This window comes from Ammospiza nelsoni, chromosome Z, assembly GCF_027579445.1.
Source record: "Ammospiza nelsoni isolate bAmmNel1 chromosome Z, bAmmNel1.pri, whole genome shotgun sequence".
NCBI lineage: Eukaryota > Metazoa > Chordata > Aves > Passeriformes > Passerellidae > Ammospiza > Ammospiza nelsoni.
This window is the reverse complement of record NC_080669.1, coordinates 40,724,117-40,743,441: the sequence shown is the minus strand read 5'-3', so window position 1 is coordinate 40,743,441 and position 19,325 is coordinate 40,724,117. Positions and strand designations below refer to the sequence as shown.

Below are 19,325 nucleotides of genomic sequence, written 5' to 3'. Positions count from 1 at the left end.
AATAGTGCATTCTATTTCTATGAGAAAATGAGGCCACATTTAAGAATATCTACTTACACAGTCATTTAAATTTAAACAATTCACTAAAAAATAAATATCACTCTCCCTTTCTGTTTCAAGATTTCAACAAAAAACATCCCAATAAGCAGTTTTTTGATGTAAGTATCCTCAGAAACAAAACGCACTCAGTATCATCACAGGAACAACCAGTAAGATTAAATTTAGGTTTCCAGGTTTGATAAATGTTAAGGAAATTAGAAATTTTTCTCCTTGCTTTTGTGGTTTTGACATTTTGCAACTAATGACCAAACTCAAGTTTTGACAGATTTCAAGTCCAGAGAAGACGACCTTTTTTTCACTGACTTGAACATATTCTCAATTCAAACCTCTGTCTGCTCTATGTAACACAGCACAACAAAAAATGATTGCTTTTGGGCTTACTAATGGCTTTTCTCCACTTGGCTTCATCTTCTTGCCATTAATCAAGTTCCAAGTGACAGCAGCATTTTGCAAAAAAAAAAAAAAAAACAAAGACCTGGCAACTTTTCAGCCTCTCAATTCACTTTCTTTGAAAGTCTCTTTGCGGCAGGTATAATGAAGAGGGTTTCCCAGATAGCCTACTTCCTTATCTGTACAGCCAAAACCCAAATAAATCTCTGAGTGAACATTATGATAGAGGTTGTCTATACAGATTTGTTTATCTTAGCAGCTTGGCTGATAATGCCATTTAAGATGATATATTTTATGAAAATAAATTACAGGCCTAATGAAAGCATGACAGTGCAACAGGTGAAATAATGGAATGTATGGGAGCTAAGATGAGCTTTTGAGCTTGGTACTAAGCTAGGCACACTGAATTAAAAAACCCAGTACTTTTTAACTGCCATTCATAGCAGTGATCATAAAAAATGGATTTCTTCACAAGAATATTCCCTGTAATGAAGAACAGGACTTAGCTGAGTTAGACAGGATACAAAAATATGGCTATAATGTTACAATAAATTTTTTTTTGAAAGGCTTGAAAGGCTGGGAATATGAATGGGCATAGAAAGAACAAGATGATTTTATGTTCAGAAGAAGAACTTGTGCTGATTGAAAACCAAAGGATTTGTGAAGCCAAAATTTTTGACATTCTTCTTAAAACAATCTTTGTTCTAACTGATGTGAAATAAAGAATATTTATTATAATTTAATATTATATAATAAGTAAATATTATAATTAAGAATAGAATAAAATATTTCATTTGGAAGTGATGTCCAAAGACCCAACTGCCCAACCACTTCAGGACAGATTGAAAGCTAAAGCAAGTATTAACGGCCTTATCCAAATGCCTCATAAACACTGATAGGCTTCAGGCTACTCTCTAGGAAGCCTGTTCCACTGTCTTGTAAAGAAATACTTTCTGAGGTTTAGTTCAGGCTGCATCTCCTTTGATGTCACTTAGAACCATTCCCATGCATCTTTTCACTAGATCTTAGAAATACATCCACATCTCCCTCTTGCTTCCTCACCCTGGAAAGCTGCAGAGAGCAGTAAGGGCTTAGCCTCCTTTTCTTTAAACTATGGCTGCCAAAAGTCCTTAGCTGCTCCTCAGAGGACAAGGCTTCAAGTCCCTTTCCCAGCCTTGTTGCTGTGCTCTGAGTGCATTCAAGGACCTTCACATCTTTATAAATTGTGGGGCCAGCACTGCCCCCAGCACTCAGGGTGAGGCCACACTAGTGCTGAGTGCAGTGGGACGATCACCTCTTTGGGCTGGCTGGTGATGCTGTGTCTGATGCACCCCAGGATGCAATCTGCCCTCCTGGCTGACAGCGCTGACCCAAGGAATCAACCAACAGCCCCAGATCCCTGTCAGAAAAGCTGCTATTCAGCCACACTTCCCCCCGTGTGATCTTGTGCTCTAGGTTAAGAATTTGGCATATAAACTTAAATTTTGTCTCATTAATCTTTGTCTAGTGTTTCAGTCCATCTAGAAAGGTCAGCAAGATCACTCTGCAAGAGTCAACAGCAACTTCCATTTTTGTATCAATCAGCAAACTTGCCGATACAAAATGGTGCATTCTCGTATATACAGATAATGAATAAATATTTTGAACAGGACTGACCCTTAAACATATCTATGTGGAACACCACTAGTAAGAGGCTGCCAGCCAGATTTAGCCCCACTCATCACAATCATTTCAGCTCTGACATTCACCCATAGCATTGTTAACTCTCCCATTCCACAACTGGACAACTTTTTACAGAAGGATACTGTGAGGGACAGCCTTACTAAAATCCAGAAAAGCCCCATCCACCACCTTCTCTTTATCCACTTGGAGGATATCATAGATGGATATTGAATTAGGTAAACAGGGCCTTTGTGAATGCCATTTGTGAACCAATGTCAATTGCATTGTTCTTTAAATGCCTTTCAGAAGTATTCAGTATAATTTTCTCCAGGAACTGAGGCTAGAACTATCATTTGTAGTTTCCTGGGTTTCCCTGCACAGCCTTCATGTAAATTGAATAATACAGGCTTTTTTCAGTCAGCAGGGACCTTTTCAGACTCCCACGACCTTTGGTAGATAATGCAAAGGGGTCATGTAGTAACGATAATACAAGTAATTCCAGTAATAACACTAGTTTGCATATTCATTGTTGATATACCCTGAAATATGTAAATGTCACAAAAGACCTGTGTCACAAGCCAAGATTCAGGTGCACTAAATGCCCTAATGAAACACCTGGCTCTAATCAGTGCTTTTTGACTGTATTTGACTGAAAAGTTTGAAGTGTTTCAACCTGAAGAATTTCTTCATTATTCTGTTTTGCTGTTGTCATATTAAGCACGCACTGACACTTTAGGTCACAAGATGCATTCAATATACACAAAAGTGCTCAAATGCTACTATTACTAGCTAACATCTTACCTCACAGTAGATTCTTTGTAACAGTAAATCATTTAAATAGAATAATTTAAATCACTATGGACATAAGACAAAATTTTGCATGTTTTATTCATTTGTAAGTGAAGAAATTTAATTTGATACTGAACCAGGAGCAAGAACTGCATCTTGCTATGAGGTTAAACAGAACACTAGTAAACCAAGTACAGCACTTTACATCAGTTCAAAGCAAGCACTGAAAATACTTGAAGTTATATACATTATAGCAGGATTTTATATCCTAGAGCCACTTAAATCACAGTTCTTGCAATCTCCTGCCACACTAATGCAACAAAGCCTCTTTTCCTTTGCAGAATCAACTGAAAGTCACTGTTTCAGAACTGTTTCATTTCCAGTCCTAATAAACAGAATATTTTTGTTTTGTCAAGGTCTATTGAATGTTACCTTCCTTTTGATGTCTGTATGTTTGCCAAAAATACTTGAATACTTTAGTATGTGCTCTTCATTTTATTTCTTCTTCCTACGTCAAATCCTTGAAAACTTAGGAATTACAGTAATAAATACTATTTTAATACCTATTGCCAGGCTAAGCAAGCCAAAGTATTACATAAGCTTTCTCTAATTTCTAAATTACTTTTATATATATATAAAAGCATTCTTACTGGGCTTTTTCTGTATTTGAGGATTAGCACTTATTACATTAAAATGTATTTAATCTTACTGTCACCTCAGTACACTAGTGTCAAACATATCCTACATTTCAGCAAACATTTCTGTCACCCTAACTGCACACTTGATAAGACATGAGAGCTCACAGAAATGGCTAGCCTGGAAAAATGAAGACAAGCCTTAATATATGAATATATGCCTTTTTCTAGTAATTGCCTTGGTTTTCTTACATGATATTAGACATCTCATATGAAGATTTGCTGTGATAACAATTAAATTGCAACTATCAAGCAGCTAATACCACTGAGTTCCTTACAGATATGATGACACTGTCAGGGGTTGAGCAACTAATCAGCATATCATCTCCTTAAACAGAAAATCCCTAGAATGTTTTTTTTTAATCAATATGAAATAAAGACAGGAAAAAAATCTATAGAATTCTTTTATCAATTTTACACTCCGTGTTGTGCAACTCTAACAATTACATTACTAATTAATATCACAAGATTTTGTTAAGTGAGTGGACAGACAGATGTATAAAATGCATCCAAAACTGAGGCCACAGATTATACAAACAACAGGAAACATGGCATTTGATTAACTGCATTGGATTTCATTATTCCTTTGGCTTCACTTGAGAGAGAGGGTTTAGGCCACTGAGCAATGAAAACCTGCACAATCTCAACACCTGATACTGAGCCAACAGCACTCTACACAAGGACAAAGGCCTTCAATTCATGCACAACTACTAAACCCAGAAAAAGTGATTGTATTCTAAGAATTCTTGGTGTATCAAAAATTAATTTGCACTTTTTCTTTTAAGTAATTAAAAAAGACAAATGGCCCTCTATTTTCTAAGTAGATAAAAAGAACCACAATACAAATTTGAATGACAGTTTTATTTAAATTGAACTATATTACAGCCAGGCAGAATAAAAAGAAATTTAGTATCATTTGTATAAAAAAAGGACACATAGCACTAAAAAATATCAAAATTATCGCACAGAAGTATACCCCTCCTCCTGCCTCACTTTATTTTTTCAGAAAAGCTAACACTTTTACACAAAAATCCACCTTTTCTTGTAAAGATAATTTTTAAGATCACATCCATATGCTGCTTCTTTCTGGGTCTTTAAAGAACCAGATAAAAATGGTTCCTTATTGTATATAGCAGGTCACGGTTCTTATGTTAGGATATTTTGTTTTAGTTCTGATCTTACATCACCTAGGACTGACTCTGCAGGTAGGAGAAATATTACTCCTCCCCCTAATATTTTGTTTTGCATTGTCCTTACTATCATTTGTGACAGATTTCTGATGATGTAAGGATGATCATCTGTGAAAAAAGATTGAATCATCATAGGTATCAATGAGTGGGGAAAAAAAGTATAAAACAAACATGTTTTAAAATTTATCTGCTCGACATGGCTTAATTTGCATTTTACAAGCAGCCAGCATATACTCACTGTGGCTATGAAAAATGCCTATATAATTCTACATGCAGTCATTAGATAGCAGAATGGGGGTCATGCTAAAATTAGTCACTTAGCTGAAAGCGTCTGAAACTGTTTTAGCTGAGTTGTCTGAAACCATTTAACAGGTGGACATTCTTAGCCAAAACTGTCAATGAAGAACTCTTTCAAGCTAAACAGAGCAGCTCTGCTTTTGTCCAGCATTATTTCAGTTTCTCTTCTTAGATCACAAGTGTGAGATATCCTTTCAGGAATCATCATCCGTAGGTTTATTTTCTTTCATGGATATACACAATAACTACAAATACAATATAGTCTGGCCATATTACTGATTTGAAGACAATGTTTGTCTCTTAGGAACATCAAACTGCAGTAAAAAGGTATGGCAAAATGATTTTGTATTACTGCCAATACTTCATAAAATAAAACTAATCCTACGCCCAAATATGAATTGTGTAACTTTACAGTATTTTATGTAAAACAGAAATTTGGCTAGATGAAAGTCAGTAACGTGAAATTCATTGAGAATTAGAAGTAGGTAAAATAGACTTTTGCAAAGACATGATAGGTGGTAACTGGCAGCAGGAAAACTTTTTCCATGTAAGTTGATCAAGAAAACATAACTGAGCAATCAATCATCTTAAAAGAATATGCAGGATGATGAAGAGACAAATTAAATTTCACCAGTAAAAAATTAGGAGGGAAAAAGTTAGGAAAGATTTCTCAAAAAAATCTGGTTTCTACAGATACCTTCTAATTACATCTTTAAAGATCTTACATCAGCCTAATCTTGATTTTCCAAAGTAACTGATGTCTGAAAGTTTTGACGACAGGAATTTACAAAGATAATTAAGAAATCCTGGACTGCTGTTTCACTAATTTTCTAAAGTGACATCTCTACATCTTGAAAAAAGCTTTCTAATGTACAGCTTTAAATTCATAACGTAGTGGGCTACTTATAAAATAATGTTGTTCAAGAGAAGGGAAAATTTGTAAAATTCAAACTAAAGAAAAAAAAGAAGCCAAAATATTCCCCAATTAAAAAAATGTATTTGATAAATTTTGCATATAGAAATATGAGTGGAAATATTTTAAAATGTACTAACCATAAAAAAAACTAGGTGAGGCACTTGCCAGAAACTTCTTACAATACTTCCAGGTGTTATGCAATGATTTTCATAAATATTAAATTATTACGACATGTTTTTTGAAGAACTACACAAAAGTCAACAACACCACCTCTTAAACCAGCACACCCAACTGCATATACCTAAAAACTGAACTCAATACCCTGAATCATGTATTTATAGTGATAGACCTTTGTATGTTTACTGATTTTTTCAGAATTTATAAGACACAGTACTTCCTAAACCACTACCATGTCCATGCTTGCAATTAACAGAATTGAAACATACAGTATCTTTGAACTCAGCTATGGGATGTGAGATGTGCATTTCATTACTCTTTTGTATCTTTTTGTATCTTTTTTTGGCTACTAGTTAAATGTCAACACTTCATCTTTATAAAGATCAGTAAATTATTAAGTATTTAAAATTGTACTGCATGGAAGCTTAATATTTATTTGCCAGACATAATATTTGCATACCCAAAGAAAATATTTCAAATTAGTTTATATTATTAGAGATAAATATTTCTAAGTCTGTACTATTTCATAAGCCATTCCAAGAAATCTGCATGCTGTTGTATCGACTGGGTTGTATTGGCTACCTCGCCTTTTGTTTCACTATTTCACAAAATCCTATTGTGTGATTTTCAAGCAGTGATGTTTAGTTTCTTAATCCTCCCTGCACAGCTACCCAGGAGAGGCTTTGCAACATAAACTGTAAAGTAGCATTTTCTCAGCAGAACAACAACATTCCTCTTCAAAGAGAGGCTTAATAAAAATAGAACTGTAATGACCACGCTAGCTCTGGTCACAAAGTGCTACACGCAGCATCGCCACTGAAAGTTCAGGAAGTTTTGCAGAATGATACTCCTCTGGCTCTTCAAAAACCTTATCATGCAATATATGATTGAGATAAATGCCTTTCCAGTGTATTAAGCTCATGCACAGGTATTTTGTTAGTTCCCTTATTTCTCTTCATTCCACTTTCAAAAGCCTGTCCTACTAGCAACCACCTGGCATTAATCACTGTGACTATACAGCAAACAGTTTCAGACAAACACTGGTGTACATAATTTATACAGTTCCAGCTGAAACACAGAAAATTTCTCCTACTGTGCAGCTGATATCCAGAATATGCACAGTCCTTCCTCCCACTTGTCTAGAAATGAGAGACATCCCACTCCACATTTTCCCACTACAGCCCTGCCACTCCATTTGTCTAATTTCTGTGCCCTCTAAGATAGCTGTCCCAAATGACACGTTACTTCATAAGAGCAGAGCTCCTTCTCATTTCAGTACTACCAGGTAAAGTGCAAACAGAGAAATGAGCTTCTATTATCATTGAATCTATTGCTAGCAGCAGAAACAAAAACTGTAATACCTTGGATTTATCATCTCTGATTTCGAATCATTTTGGGGTCTTTTTTGTTTGGTTGGCTGCTTTTGTCTAGATTTGGTGCTGTTTTCTTCTTAATGTAGAAATGTTGTGCACTTCTGAGAGCCTCATAAAAATCTCCCACAACTGCCTCAATATCTGTGGGTATCAATGGACTGGGAAACACAATACAGTAAATATTTCTCTTTTTTTTAAATTTCACTTTATGCAGCAGTGAATGTTTGACATTGAATCAATCAGTTTTCTAATAATAACCACCCTAGGCACTTTCCACTGAAATTGTACTTCTTTCAGGCTTATATACTGCCTGCGGTACACAAATGCTGTTTATCAGTATTTTTGTAATGCAGAGTATTACAAAATCAACAAGAGTAAGAGAAAATTATGGGTCAAGACAAACAAACTGCCTTCTGCATAAATTCCCTGTTGTAGCCTCTCTCTTTACTTTCCAAACAAGAAAAACAGAGCAAACAGAAGGAGTATTAGAATATATGTAATGCACTCCACATTTTTATTTAAAACCTACACACTTCTGTGCCTTACTCATATGTCTAGCAGTTGAAGCTAAGGCTTCTTGATGCCCTCACGGTCTTGACAAAACTTTATAAAGAAATAATCATACAATTTTTTTAAAAATGAAGACCAGAATTCCTGAAAATTAACTGAATAGAATTTCTGCTGATTTCCTTACTACAAGAAAGCACCTATTCCCTTCTTCCTGAACAATTTATAGTCTTCTATATGACACCAGAACTCTTGTTCTACAGCTAGGGAAAATGTTTGATATCCACCATTTGCAAGACCTAAAAACAGATTTAGGTGGCGTTAATGTGAAATGAATGGACAGCAAAAGGACAGTTATGACATCCCTGATGTCTGGGGAGTATAGGAATACCTCACTGCTGCTTTTTAGAAAGCAACCTTGTTGCTTTTTATTCCTTACACATGGATCACAGAGCAGGTAGGATTTAAAGGCGAAGCAGCAGGATCATCTGGTCGAACCTCCCTGCTCAAACACGGCCAACTGAGAGCACATTGCAAGGGATTGCATCCAGACAGTTCCTGAATATCCCCAGTGAGGGAGAGTCCACAACCTCTCTGGGCCATCTGCTGCAGGGCACAATTACCTCCACACTAAAGCAGTTCTTCCTAATATTCACATGGACCTTCCTGTCCATCAGTTTTTCTTCCTGTTGCCTCTTGTCCTTTTGCTTGGCATAACTGAGAAGAGCCTGGTCCATCTTCTTTGCACTTTCCTTTCACTTCCTTATAGACATTAATAAGACCTCCTCTCAGCTGTCCCTTCTCCAGGTTAAACACGACCACTTCCCTAAGTTTTTCCTCACAAAAGAGATGCTCAAGTCCCCTCATAATCTTTGCAGACCTTTGCTGGACTTGCTCCAGGAGCTCCACGTCTCTCTTTTATTGAGGAGTGCAGAAAGGGACACAGAACTCCCAATGTGGCCTCACTAGGGCTGAGTAGAGGGGGAGGATCACCTCCCTCAAGCTGCTGGCAATGCTCCTTCTAGTGCCCCCCAGGACACTGACATTCTTGAGTAGAAAGGCATGTGTATTAAGCACCAATAAATAAAAGAATCAAAGCACTGTTCCATTCTTATGGTTCTCAGCGCAAACATTCAAAACAGAAACATCCAAAATAAATTGTATTGACTCCTCTTGTCAGCCTGTCTCCAACAGTCAACTTTCAGACTTCTCTTTTCAAGCTATGTTTCCCTTCAAATTCAACGTTTTCATATGGGTGAATCCGTCATGGAAAGCAGCCAACTTCTTTATATACAGAAAATCAAAAGCAGTTTCCAGTTATCTCAGACATTCATACTTGGTCCAAACTCTCGCAATATTCAGCCTAACAAGTGCAAATTTAGCCTGGAATGTTTCCTGATTTACTCTAGTAACAGAAAAAAGGATCCAACATTTTGTCTCTGGTAAGGCATTGAAATGTTCTCACCTGTAGATGCCTTTTCTGCCCTTCTTCCTTCTCACACTGTAAATTTGTAAGATCTAGAAGCTAAAACTTTATTTATGTTCGTAGTTCTTTGAGACCCAAATAATAAGAATTGGTCTTAGTATAGGAACCTAACAAAACATGGTAGCATCTGTAATGCATGGAACAAGTTACTCTACATGGCCACAGAGAAAATCTGGCAAGTTTAGCTGTAAAGACACGGACATATCAGAAAAAATGTTGCTGTTCCGTGCTGCGTAAATTATTTGCAGTATTCAAGCTGGGATTTGTGAAAGAAACGATCAAACAAAATGGATGTAGGTAGACACTTCTGCTCCTGGAATTACCCTGATTTCACTGACATTCCATATTAGCGCTGAAATACTTGTGGGCTGAATTGTGAGTAAAATCTGACTTCCACCTCTGGGTGACATCTCGCAAGAGGCACAGATGACAAGCTGGGTCTGTGACAGAACCATTGCAGAACAATTAAAAGAACATATGAAAGTTATACAGGCTATATAATCTATGTACTCCAGAGTTGCATACATACCACAGGGATGAGTAAAGCATAAGCAACCACAGCTCCAACTCACTCTACTCTGTCCTGTATTTCATTAAATCTAGTTAATTCCTGTTGACATCTATAGTATATATTTATTCCTACAGCAGCCATGTGAGGCAGAGGCACTCTTTCCCATAAAGGCATCATCAATGGAGTGTTTTTCCAAAACAACAGCTTTCTACTGTTGCAGACTGTACAAGGTTAAGATTTGTATAAGTTTGTAAAGTAGAGGCTTTGCAATAATAGAATTATCTTCCAGGCTAATGCCCTTAGCACTGAATTATGCTGTGACTTGGGAAGCCATACAGCAAACCATTGTATTTTCAGCAATTCAAATTTTAACCCTATCAAAACTTCTTAATACTGCCCTTTTTCTCTGCAGGCTCCTTGCTTTCTATGACATTACCACTTTATCTAAATCCACAGTCACAGTATGTTCATGAATTCTCGTATGTTCCCAGTTTCAGATTAAATCCGTAAATCTACTCCTGGGGCAAATATATTTCCGCAGTTGCAAAAACCATATGTATTCTGATAATGGATAAAATTCTCAATCTTTACATTTCAGTGGTCTTAATTAAAAAAATTAATTAAAATTGAAATTTATTTTAATTTTAACTTCAAACCAATAAGATTTTTTCATTAGTCATTTGCATATGCATATCATTATGTATTGCTTTTAAAAGAGGATGCAATACTAATATTGTCAGAATTAGGCACTGAGCCACTATTATTGCTCTTACTACCAAGCAAAAAATAGGCAGCAAAGCTACACGTGTTACCAAAAAATTATTAATAATCAATAGGACTTGTAAAGAAATATACTACATTGTATAATCAAGTCAGTTTTGACACTCAGATGCCCCCTCTATCTTTTGCGTTTGCTGCGGTTCTTGGTAGAGAGATATGAGGGTTGTTGCTTCTCTACAGAAGCCAAATAAGAACTTTGGTTTAGAGCACTCTCTTTCAAAACACATGCATGCATATTTCATAACCAGTAGGCTTGTAAATACACTACAAGGAATTATGAAGACAAAGAATATTATTTCCACCTGAGTTTTCATACAGTTTTTTGTTTTTCCTTGCTCCTCCTCCCAATCTTCCTTTAGTTTGCAAAATTTCTAATGGAATATAAAATGTCATTTTATGTTTATTTTCAACAATGTGGAAACTGTACATAAGAAGTCCTCCTATCAGTTTTATTAACTGATTTATTATCTAAGGGAGTTAAGATCAGGTCCATGGTGCTGTTAAAACATCAATGTATCAATATTCCTGTTTTCATTGGCTTGACTGGGAATAATTTTTAAAAGATAATATAAGGAACAAACATGGCATTAGAGATAAGGATTTTAAATACTGAAAAGGTTTCCTTACACCAGACTTCACCTAGGGGAAAAAAAAGTATGTCCTTAGGGTTAATTTTTGATATATACGCAGATAGTGTTGCTAGCTGTCTCCAACATTAATGTCAGAACTGTCTGCAATGATTAAAATAGCTAATAAAATTATAGAATCTTTTTTTTTTTCTAGTAAAAATTGAACTTTGGAGAATAACACAAAAAAAGAAATCCTCCTGTCACCCTACAGTGCTTGGGATAGAGGCTCAAGGAAAAAACATATTGTAATTACACATTCCACAAATTTTCCTCCAAATTCTGCAAAGCTGTTTAATCACCTTCAATTCCTGTAAACAGGCCCCTAGTAATTTTGCAAACCTTGTAATGCCATGTAGTATCAAAATACAAGACAGTAATTTTCAGTCATAAAGCCAGCCCTGCAAACTGAAGAGTGTGCTATTTCACGGAGAGTCGCCAAATCTAGTGTCTATTCATTTCCAGATGACAAAACAAATGTTCAGGTCATTTGACCACTAGTATTTTCTCCCTTGAGTATTATCTAGACAGTAGGCTTGGCAGTACATTAATATCCTCACCCCTGATGGAGTTGAAAAAATTGAATACTGTTTTCAAAAACTTCTTATTGAAGTAATACAGTTCACGTGACATATATCTGAAGTAGAAGAAGCCTTCACCTTTTTTATGACTGCTTCTTGTGGGAGAAATTCTGCAGCAGCTTAACCTCATCTAAAAACTGCTCAAGCAACTTTTCAAGGTCACTGTTAATAGAGAAAATTTCTGTGTAAATGCTGATTGAACAAAGCTAAGGTACCCAGGGCAGCATTAAAATGTGAATCAAGTGCATTCATAAAGTGATTGGCTTGAGTAGTAATTGATAACCTGTTGTGTGTGGCACTCCTATTTCACTTATTTCTTCTTTTCTTCAGTCTATTCTGTCACACTATACATTCTTACATTACCATTTTATGGTCAAAAGTCACAAACACAGCAGTTGAGTATTTTTTTTTAAAGTTTATAATGAACAGCATTGGGACTACAGCGAAGTCCACCTGTAAAGAACTGTATTTACCTCTGCCAGAGAGGACCCTCTGCTTTACAACAATGCAGCTCTTTAAGCTCTATGAAGTGAATGGGTCATGTTTAGAAAGAACTTACCGCGTAAAACAGTGAGTCTCGTGGACACACTTATTTCGCCAACACTGTTGGAAGCCACACACTCATAAATAGCTTCATCTCGGGGTGTGCGCAGTGGCTGTATTCTGAGAACTGATCCAGATCCATCATCAAACTCTATTACCTATAAAAGGAAACAAAAGCTGTCACAGATGTTGTTACAAATACCTATCCCTCAGCTAATCTGTTCATGAACACTGGTCTGTTGGTATTCAAGTGACAAAAGACAGGTTTGTTTCTCAAATTTATGTTGCACAACAAATTCCAGTCATATGGGAAAATGTTTAAGAGGAACATACATTGCTTTTCAGTGAGTCCTCAATGGCCATTTTAATATAGCTTCAAGAAATACAGGACAAAAACCAAATGAACAAACGAAAAAAGAAAAATAAAAACAAAAAAAACCAAGCCAGCAAACAACGGCTCTAAGAAAAAAGCCTGTGACTTAATGCTCTCTTATTCTGAAGTTCACTACCAATGCTTCTCAATTCTCTCAGCTAAAGTACTTTACCTTCAAGTGACAGTTAGATTCATTTTAATTGCTGCCAGCTATATTCCCTCTCTACTCACAGAGTGCAGCTCACTCACTGATTTGGCTCCAAAGTTAATAACTGTCTGCAGTTTCTGAACCAAACAGGATGACTCAGTTTAGCTTTGTATTTAACCCACAAAATAAGTAAAGTTATCTAACAAAGTGATCATTTAGGAGGCTAAATAATACAGCAAAAGTTCTAATATGTCGTTTTAACATTGCAATATTCATACAATAAGTAATAACATTTATATGAAAAAATTCACTGAGCAGATCTTATTTCCTTCTTGATCTGAAGTCAGAATCACATCAAATATTGGTGAGTACTGCAACACTCTGTTGGTCCTGGAAAAACCTTCTTAATAGTTAAGTAATAGAAGTAATCTCTTTAATCTACATTTTAAAAAATAAATGTTAAAAATTGCTGAGAGATATCAGTACTACCATCAGATAAATGGTACTTATAAACAAAGGACAGTCAGATTTTTTTTTGTCTTGTTTTTCTCTACAAAGTAATCTATATATACATGCACAAAGTGATTTACAGATATGTCTATTTGCACATCTCTTTGTGTCCTTCTGTCTCATTTTCACAGAAGCAACCTATGAGATCCCTGTACATGTTGATAAAAGAGAGCTTTAAAGCCTGGGGTCAGAAATGATGGTAAATATGCCCTGCATCTCGCTATTTTCATTGTTGGAATCGCTCAGTTTCTACTTAGCATTGGGAGAGGTGCAAGTAAGATAAGAACCCTGGGGGTTTTTTGATACTGAATTTTTTTAATAGCCCACGGGATGTATTTTTCTTGTTCTTCCAGTAAAGCCATCTTAAACTAATCTAGATAACACAAAATATCCACCTGATGTTAGCACAATTAAAGCAATAATTAGAATTCTCAATAAATTGACATTTATAAGGGAAAAATAATTTCAAAGTCTTTAAGCAGTCAGACTATCAATTTACAGATACAAAATGCAAGCATAGGATCTGAATACTCACAGACATACTTAAAATAGAGTAATTGATATTGTTTAAACCTGAATGCTGAATAAATGTATCTGGACAGTCACTGAAAACAATTGCAGAAGATTGGATTCGGTAAATACTGCAGAGATTAAGTTTCAAGTCTGGTGTCTCAAAAATATCTATCATAAAAGGGATTTATTTTTTCATGCAATGAGTCCTCCCCTTTCCTGCATAACACAGCTAGTTAATTCCTAACTCTTCCCCATCTACTGGATGAGATTTTACTTTTTTTATGACAGATATTTTTTAATAAAAGCATTTTTGCACACAAGGTGGAGTGATGCAATTTTCAACTTTTATTTTTCCCTTTTCTGTTTTTTCTTAAGTTCCTCTGAAAAGGACTTCTCAGCAAATTAAAGCAGATTTCTGTAATTCCTATTATTTGAATTAATTTGCAGAAAGAGGAAAATGAAAGGATCCCCATTCAGAGTCTACATCTGTAATATAAATAAAAGCTGAAAGATTAATAAAGAAGACCCTCGAGGTCTTACTGTGTATTTTAATTTCAGAAGCTATGCCTAGCTTTCACTGCTATTGTCAATAAGTTGGGAGAATTAGCTGGTGAGCAAGAAATTTCAATGACAGTACTCTTAAAGTATATAAACAGTCGAGAGAGGAAAAAAACTATTTGCTCCCCAATTGCTACATACATCAAGTTCCAGCAAGAGTTCTGATTTCATGTGGGGCACAGGCAACCATGACAAGTTTCATAAACCCTGTAGGAGACTTTCCAAGTTTATTGAATATAACAAAGTAACCTCCAGCATGCTTGGGAAAGCATGTGCATAAGATGGTCCACTAGAATCGTTTCCAGCTGTATTTACTTTATGAAAACAGGTGTTCAGGTAAAACATTTTGATGTGTGTCATCATTAAGTAGCTGAGAGAAATTTACAAAATATTAACGTGAAAGAAACCAAACTAAATATTCTCTTACTGGTCCAGCTAAAAATCTCAGGACATTTCTTGTTTCACAAATGTTTTATAAGTATTTTTTGAATCTCATTTCTACTGTTGTTCTTTTCTTATTTACAGATTCTATGGCATGAATTAACAGCCTTACTTCAAACAGAAAGAAAAGCTGTTTAAAATAATGATTTTGTATGCACACTTTGTAACTGCTCTGCTCAGCGGACATGATAAAAATTATAAAACACTTGGCAAATGTCATCTATTTGTTCAAAATACACTCCATCTTACTTGGCTATACTGTTTGTTCAACCGTCCACTAGAGGCATTTTTAAAACATTTTTAGGTGTTTTTTATAGTTACATGCAAATAATTTTTATGGAAATAAAACTTCTTTATGTTTGCCTATTGTCCCTAAAAACAGGTACAGAGATTCCAAGAAAGCAATGTATTAAGGAGATATACCATGACTTATTGCAGAATAACACACAGTAAACATACACATGCACCATCATTCTCTGTTTAGAATTCACTTTGAGTGAAAGTTCTGTGAACAGAAGAGGATAAATTGTGTAAAATTAATGATAAACCTTCTATGTTAATCCCTCTAGCCAATTACAACTCTGCATATGCTCTGCAAAGTGCAAACAATTTTGGCACTAGGAGGTAACATTTAAATTAATGATTTTGTTTTTCATGTTGTAGTAAATACACAAGCCAGAAATTATAATGGTTAATGAACGAATTCCAATGTCTTTAGATATTTATTGAACCAAAAATCAAGAAAATAAATTTGGTTTATAGACAAAATGCAGTTCTTCTAAAAGAATCTGACCTGAAAGCCAGGAAAAACAATCTTCACAAATGCTAATAAAAGTTAATATAGAGGACTTTAATATTCAGTCGGTTGTTAATAACTATATGTTAGATAATTTTCTCATAAAATGCATGTCACATACATTTTATATACAAAGCTTTAATCTCTGAACAGTTGTTTTCAAGGAAACAGAAGTCTCATTTCTAACACTGAAAACAATTAAGAGACAATTGCACACTCTTAGTGCCAGTTTTGATATCTCTTCTAAAAGCTTTCCCCCATTTTCTGAGTTTTTACTTCACGTTAAAGGTGAATCCATATTGACATTAATTATTATTGCCACTACAAGAGGGAATAATACTTATTTTCTTATTTCCCTCAAAAAATCAGAATCCTTTGAGCAGATTATTTTCACTGTTTCCTTTAACTGAAGATTGTGGAGAGAAAAATCTTCCTCCGAGCCTTTTCCTAATTTATTGTTAAGAAAAAAAATCAAAGCAAGCAAGTTTTATTTTTCCTCTTCAGCAGCAGGAACTACAGTGCCCCTTTCATTTCTTTCATCAGAAGGGGTAAGGAATTGTGGCAGCAGAAGCAGCCAAAGACTAAGCCTGCTTGATGCACCTTGTCAGAAAAGGAGATGGTTTGCTCTTTGGAGACAGCAGTCACTGCTCAACTCAAGTTCTTCATGAGCTCTCCATGAACCAGCAAACTGAACAGAGGCACCACAGAGCTCCTCAGTCCAACCATGCTAGCTTAGGAAACAGCAGTAGCAGTTTTCTCTTTAATGGGTCTATGCAGCACAACCAGTTTTCAAAATTAAAAACTTCATTAGAGTATTCCCACCAAATTATCCCTGATAGTTACTTACTTCTATTCTGCTAAATCACCGTTAATAAAGCACAAAAAGTGGGATTAAAAACAAAGTTGGAATTAAAATGTTTTTCAGAGGAACAGAACAATGGACCTAATACCTCAAATCTCTGATTGCTGACTTTCTTTCCTTTTTTGTTCCAGACAATTTTAGGTCTTGGATCTCCTGTGGCTTGACAGATGAATGAGGCAACTCCTCCTGAAACTCCTGTCTGGTCAACGGGAGTTCTTGTAAACTTTGGTGGTGCTGAAACAACAAAAAAAAATTAACTGTATTAATACAAGCAGTAAACATAAATTTTAAAAAAGTCATATCAAGTCTTCAAAATTTAAAAAAATGAAAAGCTTTGTTTCTCCAATGATAGCATTCACCTGCATGAGAAAGCACTACTTTAAAAAACCTAAAAAATCATTAAAGTACTTACAAATTTTACTAGTGAAATTTGTATTAAAACAGAAATTTGATGGCATTGGAATAGCGAGATCACACATTATATTTTATCACCATTATAAATAAAAAATCCAATGTGACTTCTGCAGCAAAATGAGCTCATCAATCAACTGGAATAATATCACGATTAGCTACTTGATGCTGTGAACACAGGGTGTCATGAAAACAGGAAGCTCACCTTTGAGACATTAAAATCAGGGACATTTAGGAGAAAGCATTTGTAATTTTGCATGGTAGAGGTAAATTATTATGTATTAAGAGTCCAGGCAAAAAGGACTGTATCAGAAGAGAGATTTATGCTTTGCTAATTTTCCTGGCAAAAATGTACCAAAACCAAAATGCAAGAGCACATTCCAGCAAAACAGTGTACTACTACTGCCATGGGGAAATTATGTAAGAACTTCTCTGATGTCAAAAATTGCCAAAACCTTAGCAAATAAAGCACACTTTAAGTGAAAATACTTGAGATAATTTCCCAAGCCACAGGCCTTATGCCTGAACCACAAAAAAGGCAAAAATATATGCTGATGAAGAACATCTGGGTTTCAACAGAACTGCTCTCTCAGAACGCTTTTTGTTTTAACTCAGCACTGTGATATGGAGAGACTCAACTGAATCTATATACTGACATTCTGTGGCACAAGTTGTAATTGTGGGCCACCAAGTGAAAAATGGCATGTTGCCATTCATCTTTAATTTTTTTTTTTACATTTTGTGAATTCACTGTTAGAACTCAAAGCACTGAAGGAGAAACACTTCATGACAAAGTCCAAGAGCACACAGTAACTCTGTATAGTACCTCATAGGCAGCAAATAGCACACATAGCAATAAATTAAATTAAAAATCTTTCACTAAACTTAACTGCTCTAAGGTGCACAACTAGTTTTCCAGCAATTTCTTATATAGAACTGTCCAAAATCTGGTGAAGGACTACAGCACTATAGCTGCTACGACTCCTTACAAAAACTGCATACTGGCTTCTGCAGAGCATTATCACCTACATCATGGAGTTGCAGAAATATGACTGAATACTTAACAGAAATGTGACTGAATACTTAATAGCTCTAGCTACCTGAACAACGGTATCTTTGCCATCCTGCGTGAATTTTTGCTAACCAGCAATTAGTAAAGCTTTTGTTTATTAACCACCTAGCATTAGAGGCATAGATAGCATTACACACAGGAAACAAGGGCAGTTGTACATAATGACGCAATTTTCAACTTGTGGACTCTTTTCAAGGAAAACAAGGTTTTAAGGCTGTATATAAAATCCACTTTCTTGTATGATGTGACTAATATTATCTACATCAACAAAAAAGCTTCACAGGCCAGAATAGAATGGAATTGGGTTGATCTTTGTTTTTCACTTAGACCATAACCTAGCTGAAAAAAATAAGGTATGTATCTGTCTGGTCAAACTTCTTTTTACATAAGTAAGACATTTCTATAAAAACACATTGTCACAACTCTCCTCCAATACATAATATTGGAAGTAAGTCAGTTATCTTTCAAGTATCATACAATATCAGAGAAGATAAATTATCCTTAGAACATAAATTAATTTATAAAATTATCTGCCATAGGGAGAGGTAAGTACTATGCAATCCCTCTTTTTATTACTCTATCAAAATGTTCATCTTGTTACATATAACGCAACTACCGTCAGTCTAGGGGTGTGTGAAATCATAACCCAGCAGAAGCCAAAATGAAAAGTGGTATTTGTTGCCTTTATCTTTATAAAAGTTGTTAATTAAGGTTTGACACAAATTATCTCTACAATTAATGTTGTCAGTTTCTTGACATTGATTGTGACCTAAGCTGCTAGGCACTCTGACAGCAAACACAATTAAACTGCACACACAGTTGTGCTTATTAACATGAGGGCAATTTTGATTGAGAACTGACAACTATTTTCGATCTCCCTTAACAACAGCAGTGCATAGTTCAAGAAAAACTCTCCACAACACAGTTCATTAAGCACAGCAACAATCTATATGGAAACCTTCCACTGCAATTAAATCTGCCAAAAAAATAAGATGTAATATGTTACCAGCTATGATACCAGAGTCTTTCAGCTTTTGGAACTCTTGGAACTCGCCTTG

General features: G+C 35.4%; 1 protein-coding gene across 1 annotated transcript in view; it reads right to left on the bottom strand.

Moving 5' to 3' along the window:
- PTPRD (protein tyrosine phosphatase receptor type D) overlaps positions 1–19,325 on the bottom strand; it is a 358,636-nt gene that overhangs the window by 205,726 nt on the left and 133,585 nt on the right. Inside the window, exons 3-4 of the mRNA XM_059491826.1 lie at positions 16,873–17,018; positions 12,600–12,741 (exon numbers count right to left, since the gene is read on the bottom strand). Of these exons, the coding sequence (XP_059347809.1) occupies positions 12,600–12,741; positions 16,873–17,018 (288 nt within the window). The remainder of the gene's footprint in view (positions 1–12,599; positions 12,742–16,872; positions 17,019–19,325) is intronic.